Source organism: Netta rufina (assembly GCF_964035555.1).
Source record: "Netta rufina genome assembly, chromosome: 3".
NCBI lineage: Eukaryota > Metazoa > Chordata > Aves > Anseriformes > Anatidae > Netta > Netta rufina.
The window spans coordinates 95,272,722-95,295,057 of NC_140125.1; the positions used below are offsets into that span (position 1 = coordinate 95,272,722).

At 39.2% G+C, this 22,336-nt stretch overlaps 1 protein-coding gene across 7 annotated transcripts in view; it reads left to right on the forward strand.

Moving 5' to 3' along the window:
• The window catches only part of LOC311207660 (dystonin-like), a 265,958-nt gene that overhangs the window by 80,658 nt on the left and 162,964 nt on the right, over nucleotides 1–22,336 (forward strand). For all 7 annotated transcript variants that reach the window (XM_084283802.1, XM_084283805.1, XM_084283804.1 and 4 more), the window contains exons 6-7: nucleotides 2,431–2,523; nucleotides 20,429–20,595. In XM_084283802.1, coding sequence (XP_084139928.1) covers nucleotides 2,431–2,523; nucleotides 20,429–20,595 — 260 coding nt within the window. The remainder of the gene's footprint in view (nucleotides 1–2,430; nucleotides 2,524–20,428; nucleotides 20,596–22,336) is intronic.

Below are 22,336 nucleotides of genomic sequence, written 5' to 3' on the forward strand. Positions count from 1 at the left end.
AGAGGAGAAAATTATGGGGAAGATCCACAGGAATTGCTTATAATAGATTCAAAATCTCGCATGCTGTTCAAACACCAGCTGGTATGTATTATTTTTTCACAAAATCTTTTTTTAGTGCAAAATCCAGATTCAGAGAATTTAGAATTTTGTATGGGAGTCACTTGTTTTGATGATGCTTCTTTTGGAAAACCCTTTTCAAGCCTTGTTCCTGATAGAACTAGAACTCATGCCCTAGAAAGTCAGTAGTCACCTGGGCTGTAGAAGGTATGGGTTTAGTTCCACCTTTGGACCAAACACTTGAAAACTGCACTCCCTGGTGGTTTTCTACTGCGGTGAAATGAGTTTCTTTCCGCTTTTACATTTCTTTTAGAAACTTAGGATTCTCGCTTTCTCCTTTTGCAAAATGGCAACACTCAAAAATGTCAAAAAAAGTTTTGGAAATTAAAACTGCATCTCTGTATAACCCATCCTTATGAATTGACACTGGAAATGTCATTTGGGTGATTTTGATTGGTTTGGTTTGTGTGATTTTTTGTTTTTTTTTTGCTACTTGAAAAGTGTGAAAAAATGCAAGGTAGCAAAACATAAGCAGATACTTTTTTTGTTTGTTTGTTTGTTTTTAAAGCAGATTGCCTTTTCCATATTGTGAGTGTAGTTACAGACTTCAGGTTGTGGGGTGAGAGAACCAAGAACTCAATCCTGCTTCCCTGAGTTCAAGGGGAACTTCTGTGAGCTATTCAACAAAAACGCTACGACGTAAACGAAAGGCTACTTGAACTGATGATCACAATGGCATTTTTATGCAGCGAGACCTTTGGGTTTGTGCTGCACCATGCCTTATATCTGTATGCCAGACCTGAGGTACATGTCACAGGGCATGTAAAATCAGATCATCCTCTCTCCCTGGGAACCGCAGGCCTCCATCATGTGGCTCTTGATTGTGATCTGAGAATTTTTGTGCTTTCTTCAGCCTTGCAGTTTCATGAAGGTGGCTGTACCCTAGTTTACAAAATAATTGTATGCTGTTGGCGTTCTTGGGTAAAAGTTTCAGCTCCCCCTCCCCTTCTTATAGAGGGGGTCCTAGCCTGGAGTGAGGGCTATGAAAGGTTTTGAAGGCAAAGGGACTTTTCCAGAGACTGGGGTTCAGCTCAGGAAGGAAAGGCAGAGTTAAAGAGGTGTGGCGCTCTTGTTATTTCTTTCTAAACCATATTTAGGAGGTAACTTGCTCAGGGTGGATGTATAACCTCCAGATACAATGCTTTATTGTTCCTTAGGTTAGAAAGAGTCTATATATGGATAATTCTGGAGCCTGACTTGGGGGAAAAAAATAAAATACAAAGAAAAAAATAAAGAGGAAGCATATTTGACTATCACGTAGAGCTTTGCCAAACACAAACAGCTTTCATATGCAGTGAGAGGAAAACATTTGGATGTCTTTCATTTCTTTTTTTGAACTGGGGAATACACTTTTTTCCAGAGAGAGTGCTTTTTTTTTCTTTTTTTTTTTTTTCCTTTTTTTTTTCCTTTTTTTTTCTTTTTTTTTCTTTTTTTTCTTTTTTTTCTTTTTTTTTTTTTTTTCTAATAGTTGAGATTATGTCTGCAGAGCAAAAGGAGAGCATGCCTTTGCTTGTTTAGTGTTGATAACAGGGCATATGTTAAAAAGCATATGCATGTAACTTTACTAGCATAAGCATAAAATACCTTTTATCTGAGTCATCATTAATTGCTAGGCTACCTGGATAAATAAGACATAGAGAGAAATTGAATGGAATAATAAAATACAACAAAGAAAATAGAATTATTAAATTTACGCTGAACATGAGTTTATTGGAATGGCAAAAATACCAACCTTTGTTTTAACCCTGTTAACCTTTTCATGTTCACAGCATTGTGAATGAGTAAAAGAGCAGAGGTGATAATACCCTTTGTCATTATTACGGCATTTTGGGCATAATAAATTCTTGGTTTTATCAGGCCAGGTTGTTGTGCTTTAACAGGCCAGTTCTCTTGTTGCTGGGTTCTGTCTTTGATACGGGAGAGCATGGGGAAAGCCAGTGATCACTTCCTGAGATTCGGCATTGCCCTGAGACCGATGTACCACAGTTACAGATCAGCATGTCCTTGTTATCCTCTCCCCATCTGTCACACCTTGACACAGGCCGAGATGAAGGGCATTTGGCACAGGACCAGGTTTGCCGGCATAGTGACAGCGGAGGGATCTCCTCAAGTCAGCGTGGGTGGGAGAGGGTGATTCCTGGCAGGCCACAGGCAGCCAGAATTTAATTCCTTTCAGCTTTTGAAAACTAAAGAAAATAACCAAGTAGGCTGAGGAAGTGAGTAATGCTTCCTTTATAGTCGCGCCTGTGCAGTGCAGTATGTATTTTTGGCATATTTATTTCAATTCTGTGTATTTTCTTCCCTCTTTGGCAGGTGAAACTGGTTAACATTAGAAATGATGACATAACAGATGGGAATCCCAAGTTGACTTTGGGGTTGATATGGACCATAATTTTGCACTTTCAGGTAAGTCTAGTTTCCTGCATACCTTTATGATGAGTGGGTCAAGTTAGGACCTCCAGATAGCCTGTGCAAAAATACACATTATGCTTCTAATTTGTATTGGAAGGTTTTGATAATTCTGTTTTGGTGATCTTAAGGTGTAGTTTACTTTCTAATTTCTTGTCTCTGCAATCATAGAAAATACCTTGTTTTTTGAACATTATTAAAGACAGAGATTGGTGTTTTTATTTCAGCATTTGGATAAATAGGGCTTGTTTTATTCTACAGGCTGGTTTTGTTGAATATTGAAATAAAATTAAAAAAAAAAAAGTTTTAATTCTTGTTTCGTTTTGGATCATCTAAATTTCTTTCCTGATACGAGTCTTGTAGGAAGCACTACTTTCAGCATTTTCAAGCAGTTGGTAACAGTTCAGCATTTGGTTTTAGTATAATAAACGTGATGGTAACACGGGGTCACACTAGGTGGCACTCTGATTGTTGTACACTGGGCAGATTGTGTACAGTATAATGCAGCCTTACAGTCTGTGGTGTTAAATTGCTCCTCAGAATGGGGCCCTCACAATGGCCGTGGCTGTAGATGATGTAATTCAGATGACAGATAATTCCCATTTACTGACTGCAGCATTGTTAGCCATAGACTTGGTGCTGTGCAGTCATTTGAAATGGTCGAAACATGACACGATTGTAAGGAAAATGCGTGGGTCGCTTAAGAATATCCTGTACTGGATTTATGATCAGAAGAGAACACCTTTTAAACAAACACACAAAACCACAAACAGCTGCTAGGGTCTTGTGAATTGTAAGGAGGAACAAAAGACACAAATAGGACCAATGTGGCAATGGTCTAACCATAGTGGGCAGCTCAGCCAAGGCCAATGCACAGGGTGAAGGAGAATCTAACTGCTCACCATCAGCGAGGATCTGAAGTTCCCTCAACCTCCCAGCTATCTCAGTCTTTAACTTAACTTCTACATGGTATATGGAGAAAGAAGTCTGGGAGTAAGTGTATTTGATCATGACCCACAGAATAAGCAATGGTTGAATGTTGCTGTGTTTTAAGAAATAAAGATTATTAAAAACATGGATAGAAGCAGATAACGGTAACGAAACTTTTAATTGATGTATGTTTTATCTTTCTGAACCTCACGAATAGTTTTTTGCAGGAAGAAATTTTTATTTTTTCTTGCTAACTGAAGCATGGGACATCTGGTGCGGTTTTGGATGCTTATAGAAAGCGATGAAAGCTAGCATTACTATTTCCACCTGTAAAAAAAAAAAAAAAAGTCAAGAAAGAAAAACACGAAGTGTCTAATTTAGGCGAGCTGGGGTGACAAAGATTTTCCGCTGTAAGGTAGCCAGCTCTGTGTGAAATATGTAGGACCATTTAAATTGTAGCCGAAACACTTACTTCACTCTGTCCTGACCCTCAATAACTAAATAGCGTAAATCTCTACCAGTGTGATTCAGGTCTTGTAAATCTGTCACATTTCATTTTTTCAAACTAATTTGTTAAAAAATCTGTGTTAAAATATTTTTAAGAATGAATAGTTCTTAGATTGAATATTAAACCACATCAGTACATACGAAGTAACCAAAGAAAAGGATTTTATAAAATTAATTTTGTCTTTTTAGTAGTAACAACTGCAGTACCTATACTGAATGAAGAAGGGATTAGTAAAGTGATGGATGCTCTGTGTTAATCTGTGCAACCTTAGCATTTGCCTGTGTGCCACTTCTTTTGAGGCATCTGGAAATTTGGTGGTGTTGTCACCTGTATATGGCAGATTCAGGTTCAGAATACATAAGGAAATTCAGAAGAATGTGCGTACTTACACTTAACAGTTTTTTTGTCTTCACTCAGATTTTGAATGAGGGAAAAATCTGAATTGAAATGTCTAACGGCAGAGCCTTAATGAAAGAGATGAAGCTTCGTGACAATAAGAGTGTTTATGCATGGAGTAATCCTATATATATATTGGGAAAGTTGTGGTGAGGCTCAATTCTAAATTCTCCCTGTAATCTGATAATCTGAGGGATAGAGGTTTGGTCTGTACAGCTGGTATAGCCTGGAGAGTGATTCAGCTAACCACCTTCTGAAGCCTCTCTCCATTTGACTAAACATAAACATCTGTTCTCGTTGGAGATTTATGAGACGCCCACAGAAGTATGAGAAGCATGACAGGTTTTATGGGAAGCACACTGTCAGCCGGGGAGAGACTGAGATCAGGCAGGATAAGATACATCTTAAATGGAAGTAAACACGTTTAGCAACGGATCTGAGACCTGGGGGGCGGTCCATACAGCGGGTGGAACTTGGTGAAGCAATTGAGATGACTACTGCAGTAGGTGCTTAGAGTACCTACTGAGCAATTTCGTTGCCCAGCATAGGCTCCTGCTGTGATCTGAGATGATGCATCGTACCCTGCCTCACCTGGAGGTGCAGATGCAGTTAGGAGGAGAGTTTCTTTAGGTCTTTTGTTGCGTCTGTAATCCCCATGTAGATATCCCAGATGGTTTTAAGAATCTCAGATGTTCTAAGTGGGCAGTTGACTTACTCCTTTTGTCTTTACTTCAGGGTATGATACCTTGTTGTTAGAGGCCTGCTGACTGTACTAATTAGATCTGCCAGGCTTGATTCAGTTGCATGAAGGCAGGTGTCATTTGAGGTTCGTGAGAGTATCCAGGACATGCTTGTGGAGTTCTCTGATGAGACACCAGATCTATGAGAGACCTGTGCTCTTCTACACTTGCAGCTGGAGGCCAGCAGGGGCATAGCAAGGTATCTCTCAGGGCTTTGGAAGCCTGTGTTTAGGAAACGGCCTCAACTGAGTAAAACGGGCTCATAAAGACCTAGCCAGCATATAAACACCTATACAAAGACACCTACATTGAGGTGTCTTAATTTGAACTGCCCCTTAATTTTTCTGGTCATTTGCAGTAGTTATTTCTCAACGAGCCTAAGGGTCCGTTTGCTGTGTGATGTTATTGCCTCTGGTTCATCGTTGGTAATCGTAACACCATTGCAACCTGGGATGTAGTCAAAAGGCGAGGGATTATTTTGCCTGTTGTGGTTTCTTGTTTCTCTGAGTCATGGCACTTATCTGGGGGGTAATATTTCCTCAGAACCGAAAATCCTTCTGAGTATTGGAATGAATTTAGAAATGATTTAGGGGAAGGCCATGATGAACAAAAAGGAGATGATATGCATTTAAGGATTAAGTTTCTCTTGCATCTGAGTTACATCTAGAGATGTTTATGGCTTTCTGACTCAGTACCCACAATTAGATAAATGTAAGCTTTGTTCCACATTATACCACTGGCTTTTGCAGCTGCACAAGTCCAAAAAAAGTACATTCTTCTGTGGCCCAAGTAATTGTATATAAGATACAGAAACGATAGAATAGGAAATCCAGTAGTTTACTGAGTTAAGTATTTTAGAAAATAGTTTGTCCTGTAGATATGGAAAATCCCCGAGACGTGTTGTTAGGATTTAGGCAAGCTTACAGTTATGCATTTTGCATGCTTTTAGTAATATGTTTGCTTTTTTATTTCAGTTTCATACTGCAATAGTTACTATTAGGTGTGGCATCTTTATAACCTGCTAAATCAGATTGCACTGTTCTTATGATTATATGCTGCATGTATAAATGTCCAAATTAATAGTTGAATAGATTTTGTCTTCAACACCCAGTACATTGTCACTGATGACATTAGAGATGAGCAACTATAAATAAAGGAAGATTCTGGACCTCGGAAAGTAACTGCAGTTTTAGTAGGATAATTTCTGTGAAAATCAGTGATCATTTATTTTCAAACCACTGCAAACATTCTTTAATTTCACACTCTTTTAGAGTAATCTGTAACTGTTTAAAAACAAAACAAAGCAAAAACTGAAACCTGAAACTTTTAAGCATCTTAAATTCAAGGCCTCTGTGAATTCAGGCCTTCACAATTTTCCGGAACTTCCAAGTCCTGACTCAGTAGGTTTGTTTATTTATTTATTACTGTTTCATCATCATTTTGCAGCTCAGTAACTCCTGTGAAACACTCTTTCTTCCTCTCTCCCCATCTCCCTGCAATCAGGCCTTTTTTACAAAAGGCTGCTTGTGAGGCCCCAGTCTGTAAGGCTTTTGTCCAGACATTACGTTGCCGTCCAGCCCCCCCTAGAGAAGATGGGCTCTTTTTCCCAGGCCTCCTTAGGGCACGTGTTACCTCTTAACATTTCTCTTGTCAGCCAGCAATTATTTTTTTTTGCTGTTGGTTCCCTGTAAGCCTTCAAGCCAAATTCATTCTCTATCAGTCTGCCACAAAGCAGTGCTGGGACTGTTCATTTGGGCTAGCGGATCAGCAGTTAAACATTTGTCTGTGTTAAGGAAAAAGGCAAGAAGCATGGATTTCTTTGTAGGTTACTTGGCGGAGATACATAACTACCCAGCCTTTTCTCAAGTTCCTGGTACTTCTTACCACAGTGAGGTGTTTGGAGGCTGCAGTGCAATTAATATTATTTTGAAGCACTCTTGCATTGGTCATGAAGGCTTTGGCCTTCATTTGGGGTCTGAGAGGTGGCCAGAGAAGGAGACAAGTCAGAGGTGGTGGCCCACTCCAGCAGATGACTTGTGAAAAGCAGAGGAATAATGAGATATTCTGGGATCTCAGTACCTTCCTCTCTTTTAGTTGCTCTGATGCTAAATCCATGGTAAGAGTCATCATATAGGAGGCATGTTGCCTATTTTTCTGTTCCTGAGATGGCAACATGGAATTGAGAGTTGGGTCTGACCTTCAGTTGCCGTTCTTGTGCCACCTATTTCTAGTCTATCTAGTCTATCTAGCAGCTGGATCTGGAGCTGGCCTCTGGGCCCTGTCCAAGCTCTGGGGCTTGGATCCCAAAGATGGACATTTAATCTGCCCCTGCTTTAAAATAGCTAGAACAGTTCCAGGTCTGATCTTCTCAAAGATTTAAAGATGGAGCTATGAGGCTAATTGTGTAATCTCCGACTGTCAGTGGTCATAAACCCTGTTCCACTTGGGACTTGAGATTCCCAGTGGCAGACCTATCATACTTGATGCTTTTCCTGTATTTTATTCCTCAGCTGAGTTCCCAATTATCTCTTCCAGAACTCTTCAGCAATTGAAGAAAATTGCTGAATCTCAGTTAGGAAAATGAGCATGAAATTCTAGGAATTTCTGGGATTCATCTGACTCGCAAAGATGAGAGGCATTAAATCTCATTGCAGAATCATATTTGTACTTTACACCTTATAATAGTGGGATATCTGTAGCTGGATGAGAGTTAGGAGCAGTTAGCTCATTCTGTTCATGCCGAATGCCATAAAACCACCACCAAAGAACAAATTCTTCTTTCCTCATTTTGCTAAGAGTCATCTCACTGGACATAAAACCTTTCCCCTGCCAGATCTGCTGTTCAGGTGGTACTGCTGGTACCTCAGTGGTACCTGGTGGCTGAACAGCTCGTTCACATTTTGGGCAGTGTCTGTACAGCTCAAACAGAACTGCAAATAACCTTTTGTTTGTGCTGGAAAGCTTTTATTTCTTGCTTTGTTCTCCATCTTTTGCCATGTTTTAATTTTCACTTTCTCTTTGACTTAAGTTTGTCTCTCTGTCATTCTGCCTGTGACCTTTGGGCTGTGCAATAAAACGCTTTCTGGTTATCTGGTATGCTGCTTTAGTACCAAGAAATGACACGTAACCTTTATGCTAAATGCTCTATGGCTTTTCCCGTGTTGCATTAAAAAAAAAAAAAAGAAGAGGGGAGGGAACATAGATCTGAAACTACCTACAGTGGATTCTAGTTTATTTCGACAGCGTTGTCACCTTAACGTGTGATACAGCTGTTCAATGTTGAGAACATTTCACAGCCTCACATTTGATTAGTTCCCAGAAATCTATGGTTAAACGCACACAAAACAAATATATACCTCTTCACAAGCTATTTCATGCCTTGGTGTTAATCGTTTGTTTGCTGTGTCTTAATGTTAACCTCTTGTTTGTGATTAAGCAGCCTGTAAGACAGATCAAATTGCAGACAAGTGTTGGTCTAATCCTTTATTCATGTTATTCTTCTTAAGGGTTTATGTGCTAGAAAAAGTCTTGCACCAATCTCCCTTTAAAACTTTCTGGTATTGGTGAGTATGTATTTGGATCTTTGGGTGTTTCTTTAATAAAATAAACAAACAAAACCAAAAAAATCCTAACGCCATAGCAATCCATGTAAGTATTTGAACAGCTTTGACTATCTGTTTCTTTGGCTTCAGCCAAGGCTGAGCTTCCACTGGGGTCTAGTAAGATGTCTGGGACAAAGCCCCTGGCCCGGTCAGCATCTTACTATACTTGGATGATATATTTCTTTGCTCTAGCAGATACGTTTTAGAAGAAATTTCAATTTCCCTTTTCCAAGACTCCAGTTCAACCCTGTTGTCTCTGTCTCTTTCCCACTGAGAAAAACGAACGACTTTACAGAATTTCTGTTAGATAAAAGTGGTCATTTTGTCCTTAGTTACTTGCACTTCTGCTTAACATCTTCCCTTAACACTACATATGATTTTACATAAAATATATTTTTTAAAAATCCAACTGACATAGATGCAATTTTTCAATTCTTTTTGTCCTTGATCTTTTATTTGGTTTGAGGACATAAGTAAGGGATCATAAAGTTTACTTTTTGCTTCAGAAAATGCAAGGAATAGTAGAAAGAATTATTAAGAGAGGTGATAGCCTTCTCACCTAGGAACAGCTGGTAAGTATTGTTAAATTGGCTAAGTATCAAAAATACATGTTTCTTATCTTTTTTCTGGGAGATAGAAGTGTGCAAATACTGCTAATAATCTGTACAGATATATTTGGAATTAATTTATTCCTAGCTAATATTGAGAAATAGATAAAATCTGTGAATAGCTGCAGATCAGCCATCTGCATCCATCTAAACTGGCCTGGAACACGCAGAGGTAAGCCAGGGCTGTTGGAAGCAATGGGCTTGTAACCAGCGTTTCAGAACTGATTCTTGTAGTTTTGCTGCTTCAAGTTTTAGTTGCACTTCAGAGGCATCTAATTTTCTGAAAAAGCCAATGAACTACTAAGAAAAATAAAAAAATTAAGATATATATGGGGATATGCTAAATCAGGAACTTTCTAAAATACTGTTGACATTATAAAGCACAGACTGTCAGCTGTAAAATAACCATGTGTTTCTTCTGACCTATCTTGAAATCAATTTCTGCTGACATTTTTATGTCAGTCAGCGTGCCACCAATTCTAATGAGGGTTTTGAAGTAGTGAATAATGCTTTAGGGATGGTTTTTGTTTGGAAGAAGGTGGTGTCATGCTGCTTGTTAAACAAATTGAATCAGTCTAAAATAAACATGCAGTAAATCACAGTTTGTTAAAAATCAGTTAGCTAATACAGTTACTGTTTAGAAACCTCTTATGCCTTCATTTAAATACGTATTTGCATTGGAAAATTTAAATGTGCAATTTTTTTAAGCAGTGTCTTAACTCTTGCAAAGTTTGTGGAGGAAGAACATGGACAGTGTGTTCGTGGTAGGCTATATGAAGTACACCTTTGATGAGACAGTTAATGTGGCATGAAAACATATAAGTGTTCATACAAATGATGGACTCTTATCTTTAATCTTTTGCATAATTTCTGGTTTAGCAGGATAGTCATAATAAGTCATTTTTAATGAGTCCATAATTAAATATTTCATTATTATACTATGATATATTGTATAATAAATTATTATTAATATTATTATACATATTACTATTAAACCATAAACTGTATCTGTGTGAAATGAAGTCAGTCTTGATCAGTTTCATTGCAAAGTCCTTCTTTTCTGATGAGAGAGGAGAAATAAAGGTATATTTTCAAGTGTAAAAGCTGATTCTTTATACAAACACAGCAGTGCCCTTTCCAAGGACTTTATTTTTATTTTTCTCGTGTGCTTTCCTATTAGTTGGGGAGGACCAAGTCAGGACCCAACTCAGTCCCATGGGGAGGAGTGTTTTAAATCACGGAGTCCTCGGGGCCGTGGCAGGAAGGCAGGTTTCGGAGCTGGCTAGAGCACAGCTTTTTACTGTGAGTATAGGGAGCAAATGTCACGGCCACACCTTTATGTTGAGCACACTACAAATGCAAATAGAAATCAAGGCCGTGGAATAGGATGTGGTCATAGCATAAATATCTGCTTGGAGGAGAAATGTGCCAATATATAGCTGCTTATCTAGCATTGGCACATACCATTCTTTAACAGCCCTATATTCTCTTAGTGCTATAGCATAACATTTTCTGAGCAAATTTTACCCCAGTGCCTAGAGAATAGTCAGAAATGAGCATCCCTATTCTTGCAATTTCTTTACATGCTGGCAGCACTTTTTTAACGTGCTCCTTCTCGATCCCATCTGTAAAATGTTGTAGAATATTTTGGTGGAACCAGTCCCTGGGGATAAAGTCCCCCGGGTTTCATTAGTGCAGTCCCTTTTAAAACAAGCGAGGGAAACTCAGTGACAACAGCTGGTGATGCTTTGCAAGCTACTTGGTAGCTCTCTCTTTGTGAGACACCATGCACATGACCCCTGCCAATGTGTGTTGTTTCAGTAGGTTTTGTATATTGGTAGCAAAAATGAAGCAGAAGCTTGCATTTTTATTTAATTTATAGGTACAGATATTTTCCAAACAAAATATGTTGGTGATTAGACATGCTTGCATTTTAATGGTTTACGTTTCCATCTAGTTTTCAGAGGTCTGCTCATATTGCTTGGCTATTATTTTCAGAGCTACAGAACAGGAGCATGGGAGAAGGAAAAAGCTTGACTTCAAAAATACCAGTAGAGTTTAATTTGGACGTACTATAGCTATATATTTTTTTTTTTACAGTAACTGTAGACAATTTTCTAGACAGACTGGCTCTTGCAATTTTGCTTCACCTTTCTCTGCCAGCAGTTTTAAATTGGCAGCAAGGTTCCAGCCCCAAGTACACAGCACCACTGTCCTGAGCTCTTGTGATAATGGGGAAGCAGCAGGTTATTTATAGCTGACAGATCAGTAAAAATCACGTAAGCTGCTATGAAATCTCCGCATACAAATAAGAGCTTGACCCCCAACATGCTGCCAAAGCAATCTCTGATCGTTTACTTTAATCTTCCTTTCCGTGGATCATTGGGTACATAATAAGAGCACAGGCAGGGAGAAACAAATTTGCCAACGAAATCGCTGTAGCTATTTATTGTCCTGCTTGCTTTGGATCCGGAGTGGAGCTGATAGTTTCAAAGGTTGCTGCGTATTTTCCTACTTTATCTTGTTTGAGTTACCAAACGAAACGGGAAGTTAAATGTATTCAAGAATTTTTCTTTTGCTCATAAATGCTATGTCATCTCTGTGAAAGGCCATCAGCTTTCCAGCCTAATGCTGCCGCGGTGATGTTTATTTAAGAGGATTGGTGGCCAGAAATAAGCCACAGTGTCTAATCAGACACAGGCCCTGCCTGGGCACCCTGCCACAACATTTATTGCGTGTGCGTTTCTCATAAGCAAAATGGCTACGTACTGAGGAGGATGGAGGGGAAGCCTGGAAGGAATTACGGTGCAAACTGCGGTTCTGAGCGTCCTGAGGAGGATTGAAGTGTATGTAAATATACTGGGATGAATGAGGCTGTGTGTCCGTGAGTTCCTGAACACCAAATGGGGAATGTCTGTGGGTGCGTAAGGGCTGAAAAGGAAGAACAGTACTTGGATCCTGCCAAAGCTCCCTTAAGTCCAGCTAAACATTCCCCTGGAAGAAAATACTTCAGAAGAAAATCGAGAAAGAAATCAGTGGACGGGAGACCAGATTCCGTACCGACTAAAGAAAATGAAGAAGAAAGTCAATATGAAGTGGGGATTTCAGAAAACATCGAGATTCTTCCAAAGGGTATGGGATTGGCTGATTCCTTCCCACAGAGACTGACAGCGGATGGTAGTGCTCTGCCCGTGAGTACAGACCTCTCGGCTGAACTTATTAAAGCAGAAGTTTTACCGAGGGAAACAAACAGTGATTCTCCCTGTCGGGGCAGTTTTCATGGTGATAATCAGAGGCTCACCAAGTCTGATGAAACAGAGGCATGGTTAAATGAAGGAGACAAGAGGAGTTCAGAGGAACGATGTGCTCGGAAGAGGAAATATTCAGCCTGTGACAACAAGAGAGAATTAGCATTTCAGAAGAAAGCAAGTGGTCTTAGTTACAAAAGAGCTGCTAGCTTGAATTCTGCTCTCCACCTTTTAGGCAGACAGCACGAAGAAAATGGGTTTAACAAAACTTCTCACAGAACTGTTGAAGATGTCCCAGAAAGCAATAAATCTGAAAAGTTGCGTCGCTTTCTTCCTGAAAGCAAAAGTGATCCACTGCTTGAACAAAAGAGGTTTTATTCTTCTGATGATGTGTTTTCCCAATTGCCAAAAGAAAAAGCGTTATATAGCATTTCACCAAGCAGGAGCAAGGTAAATACTTTGGCACTGTACATTAACATTGCAACTTAGCTTGAAATAAGTACTGGAACAGTATTTTTGTTGTGTTATGGAAATGTCTTCCGCTCTGCTGTATGTAAACTGTTAACACATGCTGTGATGCTACAGGTAATCACAGGACAGGATATATACTTGATCTTTTTCATAGGTTAAGCAGTACCTCTGTCCTTCAGGAGTATTGATTTATCCTTGTGCTGTTCTGCTGCCTATAGTTCAATTTCTTTCCTATTTAAAAAAAAAAAAAAAAAAAAGATTTTGATGTTAGAAATCTAGGAGGTGGAGTGAATTCTGGAGAGTTGCTTTAGATCACCTTTAATATCTGTGGTACATTTTCTTATCAGCACTTAACAGTCATGTGATACTTTTTAGTCTTGCATCAGATAAAGGGAATATTTCTAATTCTTTTTAGTTATGACCAAGAGGAACTGAAGAATGATAGAAAAATGTAGGAAGCTTGAAATAGAAAAAGTGGACATAAATCATGTTAATAATGCTCTGCACTTTTAAAAGATCTTTCCTCCAAAGTTATGTGCTCTATTAATATTAATTACTCAAATTCCATCTTCCTCTGAGGGTAGGATTAATTTTGCTTTACAGTATATCAGAAGTGCAAGCTTAGTTGCCAAATGTCTGAGGGAAAGCAAAGTTTTGTTTGTCGGTATCCATATCAATCCTGCCCCACTCAGCTTCAGTACGGCTGAAATCTGTAAGTGTGGGTCAAATGCCAGTACCAGGATCTGGTCCCAAACTGATTCCCCTTCCTGAACAGGGACATCTGAGCTTTGAGTTGGGTCAACAGAGAGGGCATATGCCAAAAGTGCTCTTCCCAGCAAAAATCTAAGGGCAACTGTGTTGCTTATATAATTTACTTTTGTAACATGCCACAAATCATAGTTTTTCCAGGCTTAGGATTTAAATACAGATAATGCCCTCAATTACAATACAGAGTGCTTGCTAGTACAAATAACCTTCTAATACAGACCTCTAATGGAGGTCTTTGCCCTCTTAATCTTAACTGGAATTCAGGAACAGCTTAGGGATGTTCCTTGATTTGACCAAAGCGTCACTACTGAGCAGAGGAGTATGGGGCCGTGTCCGTTCAGCCAAGCTTTTTCCAGTATAATCAGAGTAACACAGCTTCTAGTATCACTCCAGCCAAGCATATACCCCTTGATACCAAAGTAAAAGGGGAAAAAAAGACCTTCTGAGCCCTACATCAACATTGAGGCTTGTGCTGGTGATACTGGTATAACACTGCCTAGTTATATGAATATGAAAACTACTGACAGATCAGGCTAAACACCTGAGTTGCTGAAATATCTGGTTTTCAGTTTAATTCCCTTTCTCTGTCCAGGATTCTGAATATAAATAATTGTAAAAGCACCTAGCTTTGACCTGAAAACAAACCCAGGAAGAATACATTTCAGACTCGAGCTTAGTTTACAAAGTCATGACCATTTTCTCTTTGATTGCTTTTGAGAACTGAACAGGTATTTACATATCTTGTGTATTAGTATAAAACAGTAAAGCTGTCATTTATACAAATCCACAAAGTTCCTGGTAGCAGCCTGAGCTGATACGCAAGGTTTGCAGTTACTGGTCTCACTGGTTTTACCATTTGCTTTGCCATAATTGCGGGGGTCAGCGGCACACACTCGCCTTGTCAGCTTATTCAGGCTGCGATGTGTGCTCAGCTCACACAGTGCCACGGCTGTGCCTGATGTCTGGAAGCACGTTGGCTTGCCATACCAGGAGGCATATACTAGAGGAAACTGATTAGTGCAGTGAGCTGATTTGCACTATTGCAGAGGTCTGACATTTTATCTGCTGAAACAGCATGATAATCACTACCGGAATATGTTGACTATGTCCTTGTCCTTAGAGCCTCTTTCTGTGACACCTTACTATGTCTTTCCTCATTATGCATGTGACACAGTTAGGATTTTGTGGTCACACATGTTCTATTGCATTAGCTCCGTTTTCCTGTTTGCAAAACTCAAGTAACTGGGATATTCTGTTCCTTCTTGACCGTTCACTGAGAACATGGAGATACAAGATTTTTTACACTCTGCCTGGGCCTCGTTTCTACAGCTTTTTTTTCTAGTACTTCCACGTGCAAGATATTCTCTGATCCTGTTCTAACTTGGGGCTGTTCTAGAACCGATGGCAGCTTGCACTAAGGTCAAGAAATTGCCACTCAAGACTGAAACAGGCTTCCTATCACAGCCCCCTTCTCAGTGATGTTTTAGCAAAGTGCAGGCAGAGTAGGAAACCAAGTCTCTAGTTTTGGCTTCTCCATGGAGGATGCAGTCACTGTGTTGAAACAAGTTGAAACAAGTCATGTTGAAACATGACTTTCAATAGTACCAGCAAAAGATAGCTCCCAGCTGGTGTTAGCACCAGTTTTTATGGTTGTCAACTTGTGTAGAAACCAATGGCTTCTCTGTATCATCACAGCATCAGCCATCACTGCTATTCTTCCAGCTTAATCTGTGGTAGGTTCAGTTACAGTTCATGAATGTGATTTTTTTTTTTTCTAGGAAGGATACGGTTAAACTAATATATAAACAGAATAACTCACCTGCTTCCACTAGTCAACTAGCTGAGGAGATTACAGCCAAGACAACTTTTTGCTACCTATGTAGTGTCTAATAGAGTGAATGTCTTTTCTATGGTACTAATTACAATCTGCAAGAAGAGAAATGTATTTGGACCAGGTTAGAGGCGATATACTTCACTTTGGAATTTTAAAAACGGTTTATTTGTAACCAGCCTATTCAGTAAAATACTTCTTGTTAAGTAGCCATCTGTTTATTATTTCAGTTATCATTTCAAGTAGTTGTAATACAGCAAGAAACCTCCCAACTGTGTCCCACCATCATGTCATCTGGTGCTGTCATGTCGTGCAGCTAAGGGAGGGGGAGCTGTCAGTTGTTCTGCAATGTGATTTGCAGAGCAGTGGTGCAAAAGTCACAAGTTCTGCTTTATTGGCATTGTTTGCTTGCTCTTAAAACACGAAGCAGATGCAATCCCCCTTTAGTGCTGGTGAATGACGGAGATTTATAATTGATGGAACTACAAAACTAGCACTGAAAAGGTTCTGGAGAGGTCATCTGTGTCATCTCTGTACCTGAAGGCAAGACAACTTCATGAAAACCATTCCTGACTGTTACGCATGGCTTGTTCTTCTGTGTCTGCCATGCTGCTCGTTTCACATCCTTCCTGAGTAATTAATTCTAGTGCTTATCTGTCTTTTGTATTGTAAAAGCTTTTTAGCTGAAAACACCTATGCCCATTTTAAACTCATCAGTTTTTTCCTATTCCCAGAAGACTTGATTTATTACTGTTTTGTTTTTTTTTTACACAGTATTTTACATATTTGAAGACTGTTGTCATGTTTCTCCTCAGTTTTCCCTACTTTAGATAAAGTAAACGCATTTTTTCAATCTTTCCTTACAGGCCATGCATTTTTAGATTTCGGTCTTCCTTGTTTTTCTCTTCCAATCTTTTCCAACTGATCCAAAAAATGTTGAGGGTGTTGTCCAAAGCTGGACGCATGGCTCCAGAGAGACTTGCATGGAGCTGAATAGAAGCATTTACATTTATGGCCAAATGGAAATTCACAAAGTCCAACAGTAACGTCAGGGGAGATGAGTTCTTGTGATCACATGCAAGTTCAAATTCCATTCGTATAACTGCACTTCCCTCAACATGCTGTCAAACAATCCTTTTCAAACACAACGCATAACTAACTACTTAGCTACTTAGATGGAAAATAGGGCATAAATATTGCTGCCTTCTGTTCGATAGCCAGGAATGTTTTGGTTCGAGTAAGCTTTTTAAAATGATAGAATCACAGAGTGGTTTGGGTTGGAAGGGACCCTAAAGATCACCCAGTTCCAACCCCCTGCCGTGGGCATGGATGCCACCCACTAGATCAGGTTGCTCAAAGCCCCATCCAGCCTGGCCTTGAAAGTCTGAAATGTCTTCATAATCAATGTGGTTTTTTTCTTTTTTTTTTTCTTTTTCTTTTTTTTTCTTTTTTTTTTCATATCTTTGTATTCTTCAGACTTTTCTCTTTTAGGGCTAGCTAACATCCAAATACATTTTATTCATTTTACATCACACATCTGTGCATCATCTGTAGCTGATTCCATACTTTTGTATAGTTAAGTCCATTATGTTCAGTTCAGACCGCAAAATGTTTGGAATAGGGTGGAATCAGAGGAAATCCTCCTTGAAATTTATTCTAGTTGACTCTTTCCTTTGGGCTCAAAACTGCACGACTGAAATCAATGCAACTTCAGAGCTTGAGGCTTTTTGGTGCACAGATTTTGTGTACTGTGTGATGCAGAGAGAATTTACAGGCAGAGCTACAAACACTTGCAGTGGTAGAGGTGAACTAGTTAGTTAGAAACAAAAAATCAACAAAAAATCAGGTGTGTAGTGCCATTTAAGACTGATCATGAGATACTAGGGCTGTCCAGGGAGTTATGTCTGACTGCTTTCTTGTATAACTTGTAATTCACAGGCTTTATGAGATAATTTGGAGAGCTGTATCTCCAGCAAACAACTGCTTAAGCCCACGCAAACTCAGTGATTTGTTCCAGGCTCAAGGAACAAATGTCTTCTACTCATGGATTGTAGTGGGTTGGTTTGCTAGGTTTGTGGGATATTTGAATGAAATTTCTACAATAGAAGATTTGACTGCCCCTAACTATTTTCAGTTCCAGTATTCCTTACTTTAATAGTTCTTTTCCTTCCTATGACAAATGATATTGTAAATATAAAATATTGTAAATATAAAATATGAAAGGGAAGATGTGCTCTCTCTGACCCCTTATTTTCTGGGAGTAATATTTTATTTGTTAAGCGTTAAGAGTTAACAGGATGTCCTGCAAACTACAGCTCCTGTATGTAAGCATAAGAAAATACAGCTCTTTGACTCACCATTTCCCTCCTTTGTATTTTTATACTTTTTAAATATGAATTCAGTGTTTATGACAGTCTGAAATCTTAGCCTTAAAATCTGAAATATTGTAATTAAGAAACAGAAGTTCTTAGGTTGCTACAGATCTAAAGCTAATAATATTAGTGTTCCTTAACCTGTATTAAGAGGGCTACTTCCATGACCATAAAGCAACTTTAGTTTCTGAAGCCAGTGTAGTTTGTTCCTGTTTCTTCAGCTGGCCACCTAGGCTGCGAAATGGTGCTCAGAGGATATTTGATCAAAATCCTATTGATCTTAGAGTAACGAGCTAAATTCATACTTTAGCCATTCTGAACTTGGACTGAAAACTTGCTTAGTGGGTATCTTTCAGGAGAACTTCTCTCCTCGGTCTGTGACCATAGCTACAAATGCTGTTTACGTGTAATAACAGATGCAAGCATGACCTTCAGAAATTGCCTTGATATCTGAAATCACTTTCTGCTGGAGGAATCTGACATGCACTCAAATATGCAGTGTTTGCACTCTCTGCAGTTGGAAATGTACGTAGCCAACACAGTTCAATTAACCGTGAAGGAGGCCAAAGGTTTCAACCTAGCGGCAAGGAATGGCCATTAGCAAATTACACTGCTCACTTGCTTATGTTAAGATGTATTGAAAAATGTGATTCTTAAGGGTTACACACAGAAGGATTTCTGAAAAAAACAGGGAAAAATACCACTTTTAGTTTTTTGTTAGACATCTGGCACTTCCAGATGACATCATCTCTTTCAGAAGCATTGGCCGGATAACTGGTAAATGGTTGACTTCATTTACATTGTGGTCTGGTTGTTTTGTCATGAATAGAAACTAAAGCTACTGAAAAAATATTTGTTTTGCTTTCTTGCTTTGAAGTACCATGGAATAAAGGTAGCCAACAGCAAGGAACTCTTACATTGAGGATGAATTTCACAGAGTTTTAGAAGAAACTTTTCAGAGAGATTTTAAGTTGGTCTTTTGCCACATTGCTTTCCCTGTTGATTTCAGATTTAAAACTCATACATCCTATACTTCCTGTGATTTCATGTAGTAAATATTCCATGCAGCACTTTGACACCTAAAGATTTATGAACAATCACAGCTGCAAGTGTTTCTCTTCAGTGTTTTAAACAAAGAAAGGATTTTTTTCCTTTAATTTTTCTTAAAAATGGTCAGTGTTGAAGCTGTGGACATTAGGAAGCAAAACTGCTCTTGTTTATTTGGAGGCTGTTTATGGACTAGCCACAGTTAAACTTTTGGCTTTCTAGCAGTGGTTATCTGCATCCTTCCCTTACCTTGAGCCAGCAGAAATGATGGCCTTTGATAAGTATCTGAAGAACTGGTTTTATAACTTGTGATTTTGTTGATACTTAGTTAAAAATAATTGACGTTAATTTGTTCCCTGCATTAAACTTAAAATTTACCAGGTGGCTGTAAATGCTCATCATCCCCTGCAAATGTGAAATGTGGTTCAAGCACAGTAGCTCCATTGCCCTGACACCTCCTGGTAGGTGTTGTGTAGCCCCACTAGGAAAGCTGCATCTCTTTGTTCCTGCCACTGGGTCCTGTGTGGCTCTAATGGGAGAAAGAAACTGTAATTTGCAGCCTGGCCTGTCTGAATTCCCCCAGGAAGATCCCAGATGGAAGAAACCTTTGAATTCAGAGATTCCAAGGCCAGGAAGCATCATTATGACCATCTGCTAGAAAATAGTATTTGTATGTAAAATTACCAGTACTTTCCAGCTTTCCTGCTTTGTCTGACACAAAGATGGTAATGCTTAGAGAATACAAAGCCAAATCCTCTATATCTGGGGTGAACTTTTCAGTTATAATCTTTCAATCATTCCTAAAATGTTTTCCTAAAAACATTTGTGCCATTTTTAATATTAATGACTGTTTTGTCACTGAACTGCTGAATATAATTTAACCTGTATTAAGAGGGATACAGTCGGTTATTACAGCTAAATAAAATATATATAATATGTATGGTATAAATATGGGTATTATGTAGGCATGATTATCTACATATAGCACATATTGTATTATATAATTATATAACATTTGTGTATAATGAGTATAATATATAAAAAGAGATTATTAATCATATTATCAGCATAAAGTAGACATATTTAAGTATTTCTCATTGTGTAAGAGTATTATAGTGTCCCCAGAAATTGAGGCTGAGAGTTGGCTGACGAATTGTAATATTACACCCTTTGCATTTCATAATGAAGACACCGAGAGTGTATAGGGATATGACAAGGAATAATATTAATTTAGTGCGTGAATAATTATATTCATTTATGATGATATATGCAGATACCAAAGAAAGAAGAATATTCACTACTGAAGAGTGTTTTTCCACAATCCTTTAAATACTATTGAGTATTTTATGTAATTTTAATACTTGCATTAATTGTGTTTTAGATATCTGATATCCATGTTACTGGAGAGTCAGAGGACATGTCTGCTAAAGAGAGATTGCTCCTGTGGTCGCAGCAGACAACTGAGGGCTATGCTGGAGTCCGTTGTGAAAATTTCACTACCTGCTGGCGTGATGGAAGATTATTTAATGCCATCATTCATAAATACAGGTAAGTGCTTCATTTGTTCTCTTGAGAAGTATTAATTACAGTATTATAAAGTACATAGAGAGCTCTGTGGTTTCTGCCCGTAATAGCACTGTGGCTGTGGAAATGGCAACGTCCCTTTCTGGGCAGTCTCTTGCTTTAGCAGCCAAAAGATGCCTCATTAACCCTTTGGTGTTAATTCTTCAGATGTTTGGTGTTAATTCTTCAGATGTGAGTCCCCACAAATCCTACACATCTTACATGGGGCGCCTCCAACTGAGCAGTGTCCCTTTGGTCATACTGTAACATCAAAGTACAGGCATGGTCAAGGCAGAGCTAAACACCAGAGGCCAAAATTGCACTGCTAATGAAGGCCCTCAACTACTGAGATAAGCCTTACAACATGAGCTATGGCTTAATTCCTCATGGTCTTCTCCATTGACTCTACTGTCCCTGTGGAGCCGAGTGCTTCTGCACTGTTTCTGTTCGGAGCCCAGGTAACTCTAAGATGAGTCTCCTGGAAAATGGGACCAGTTGGCTTGAATGCTCCTGGTCTGAGAAGGGCATTGTGCTGCTACTTGCTGTCCTTTACTATATGTTTGTGACCCCGCTCTTATAAACAGGCATTGGTAAAACCAATGGCAGCAGGTAGAAGCTAGGTCAACTTAATTAAACACTAGGTCAACTTACTTAAAATCCAGTTGAAAATGTCTACTAATAAGAGAAGGTGTCATCTGGACTCTAAGTCAGAACAGGTGTCTCTTTTTAAAGCTGGCTTTGGCATCAGGGCTCAGCAGAGGAACAAGATTTAAGCAACTTTGCTCAGCGTTCCTTCCCTCTTGGTGGCACCTTGCTGTATTTGTATATTTGTTTGCTCCTGACTTGAACAAGGAGGTTTGTGCGTTATACGACCACACAGGGGAGAGTCTTCTGGCCACTGGGCTAATTAATGTGAACAGATTCGTCCCTCACTTGTAAGCCTTCCACCTTCTGGGTTTTATTACAGCATGTGTAAAGAGTTTGTGCAGTATGTGACTGGGTATATCTTAAGCTTAAGAGTACGTGATTTCCTTGGTATAATGCTGAAGGAGTGTCCGAAATAAAACACATCAAATTTGGCTCTCTCTAGTGCAGATTTATTTGTTTCTCGGATTTCCTGTTGTGGGACCACTTGGCTCACCACAGAAGAAGCCTAGGAAGAGCCAGCATGCATGCATGCGGTGTTGGGACTAAGAGACTAAAGTAAAATGGGAGACAAATGAGTCAAGCAGATCGATCCTATTCCCCAAGCACTGTGTGGAAGGGCTGTAAGCATAGCACAGTGCTCTGAGTCCCGGGGAAGGTAGCTGTGGCAGTGCATAACTGTTAGGCAACATGAAATTGCATCTGAATCAGTGAATTGCTTTTCTGAGCAATGCTTCTGTTCTGGGTGGCCAGTGAGGGAGGAGATGCATGCCAACAAGAAAGTCTTCTTTTAGTAACACTGGCAAGACAAAGAAAAATAACTGGCAAAGGACTGGGCTGTTTTATTTCAGGACAGAGCAGCCAAAAGCATGAACATAGCACAGGCAACTGCTTGAAAAAATAAACAGTTTGAAAGATGCAGAGAGAGGGGAGGAAAAGAAAAAGGAAAGAGCATAATAAGATGGGACAAGAAAAAAATATTTCCCAGATCTTCAGAGACTTGTACCAGGGCTTTGTATGCAGAGCAGCACAGCTCCTATAGCTTAGCAACTAGTAGCTGTGGTACAGATCAATTAGCAAA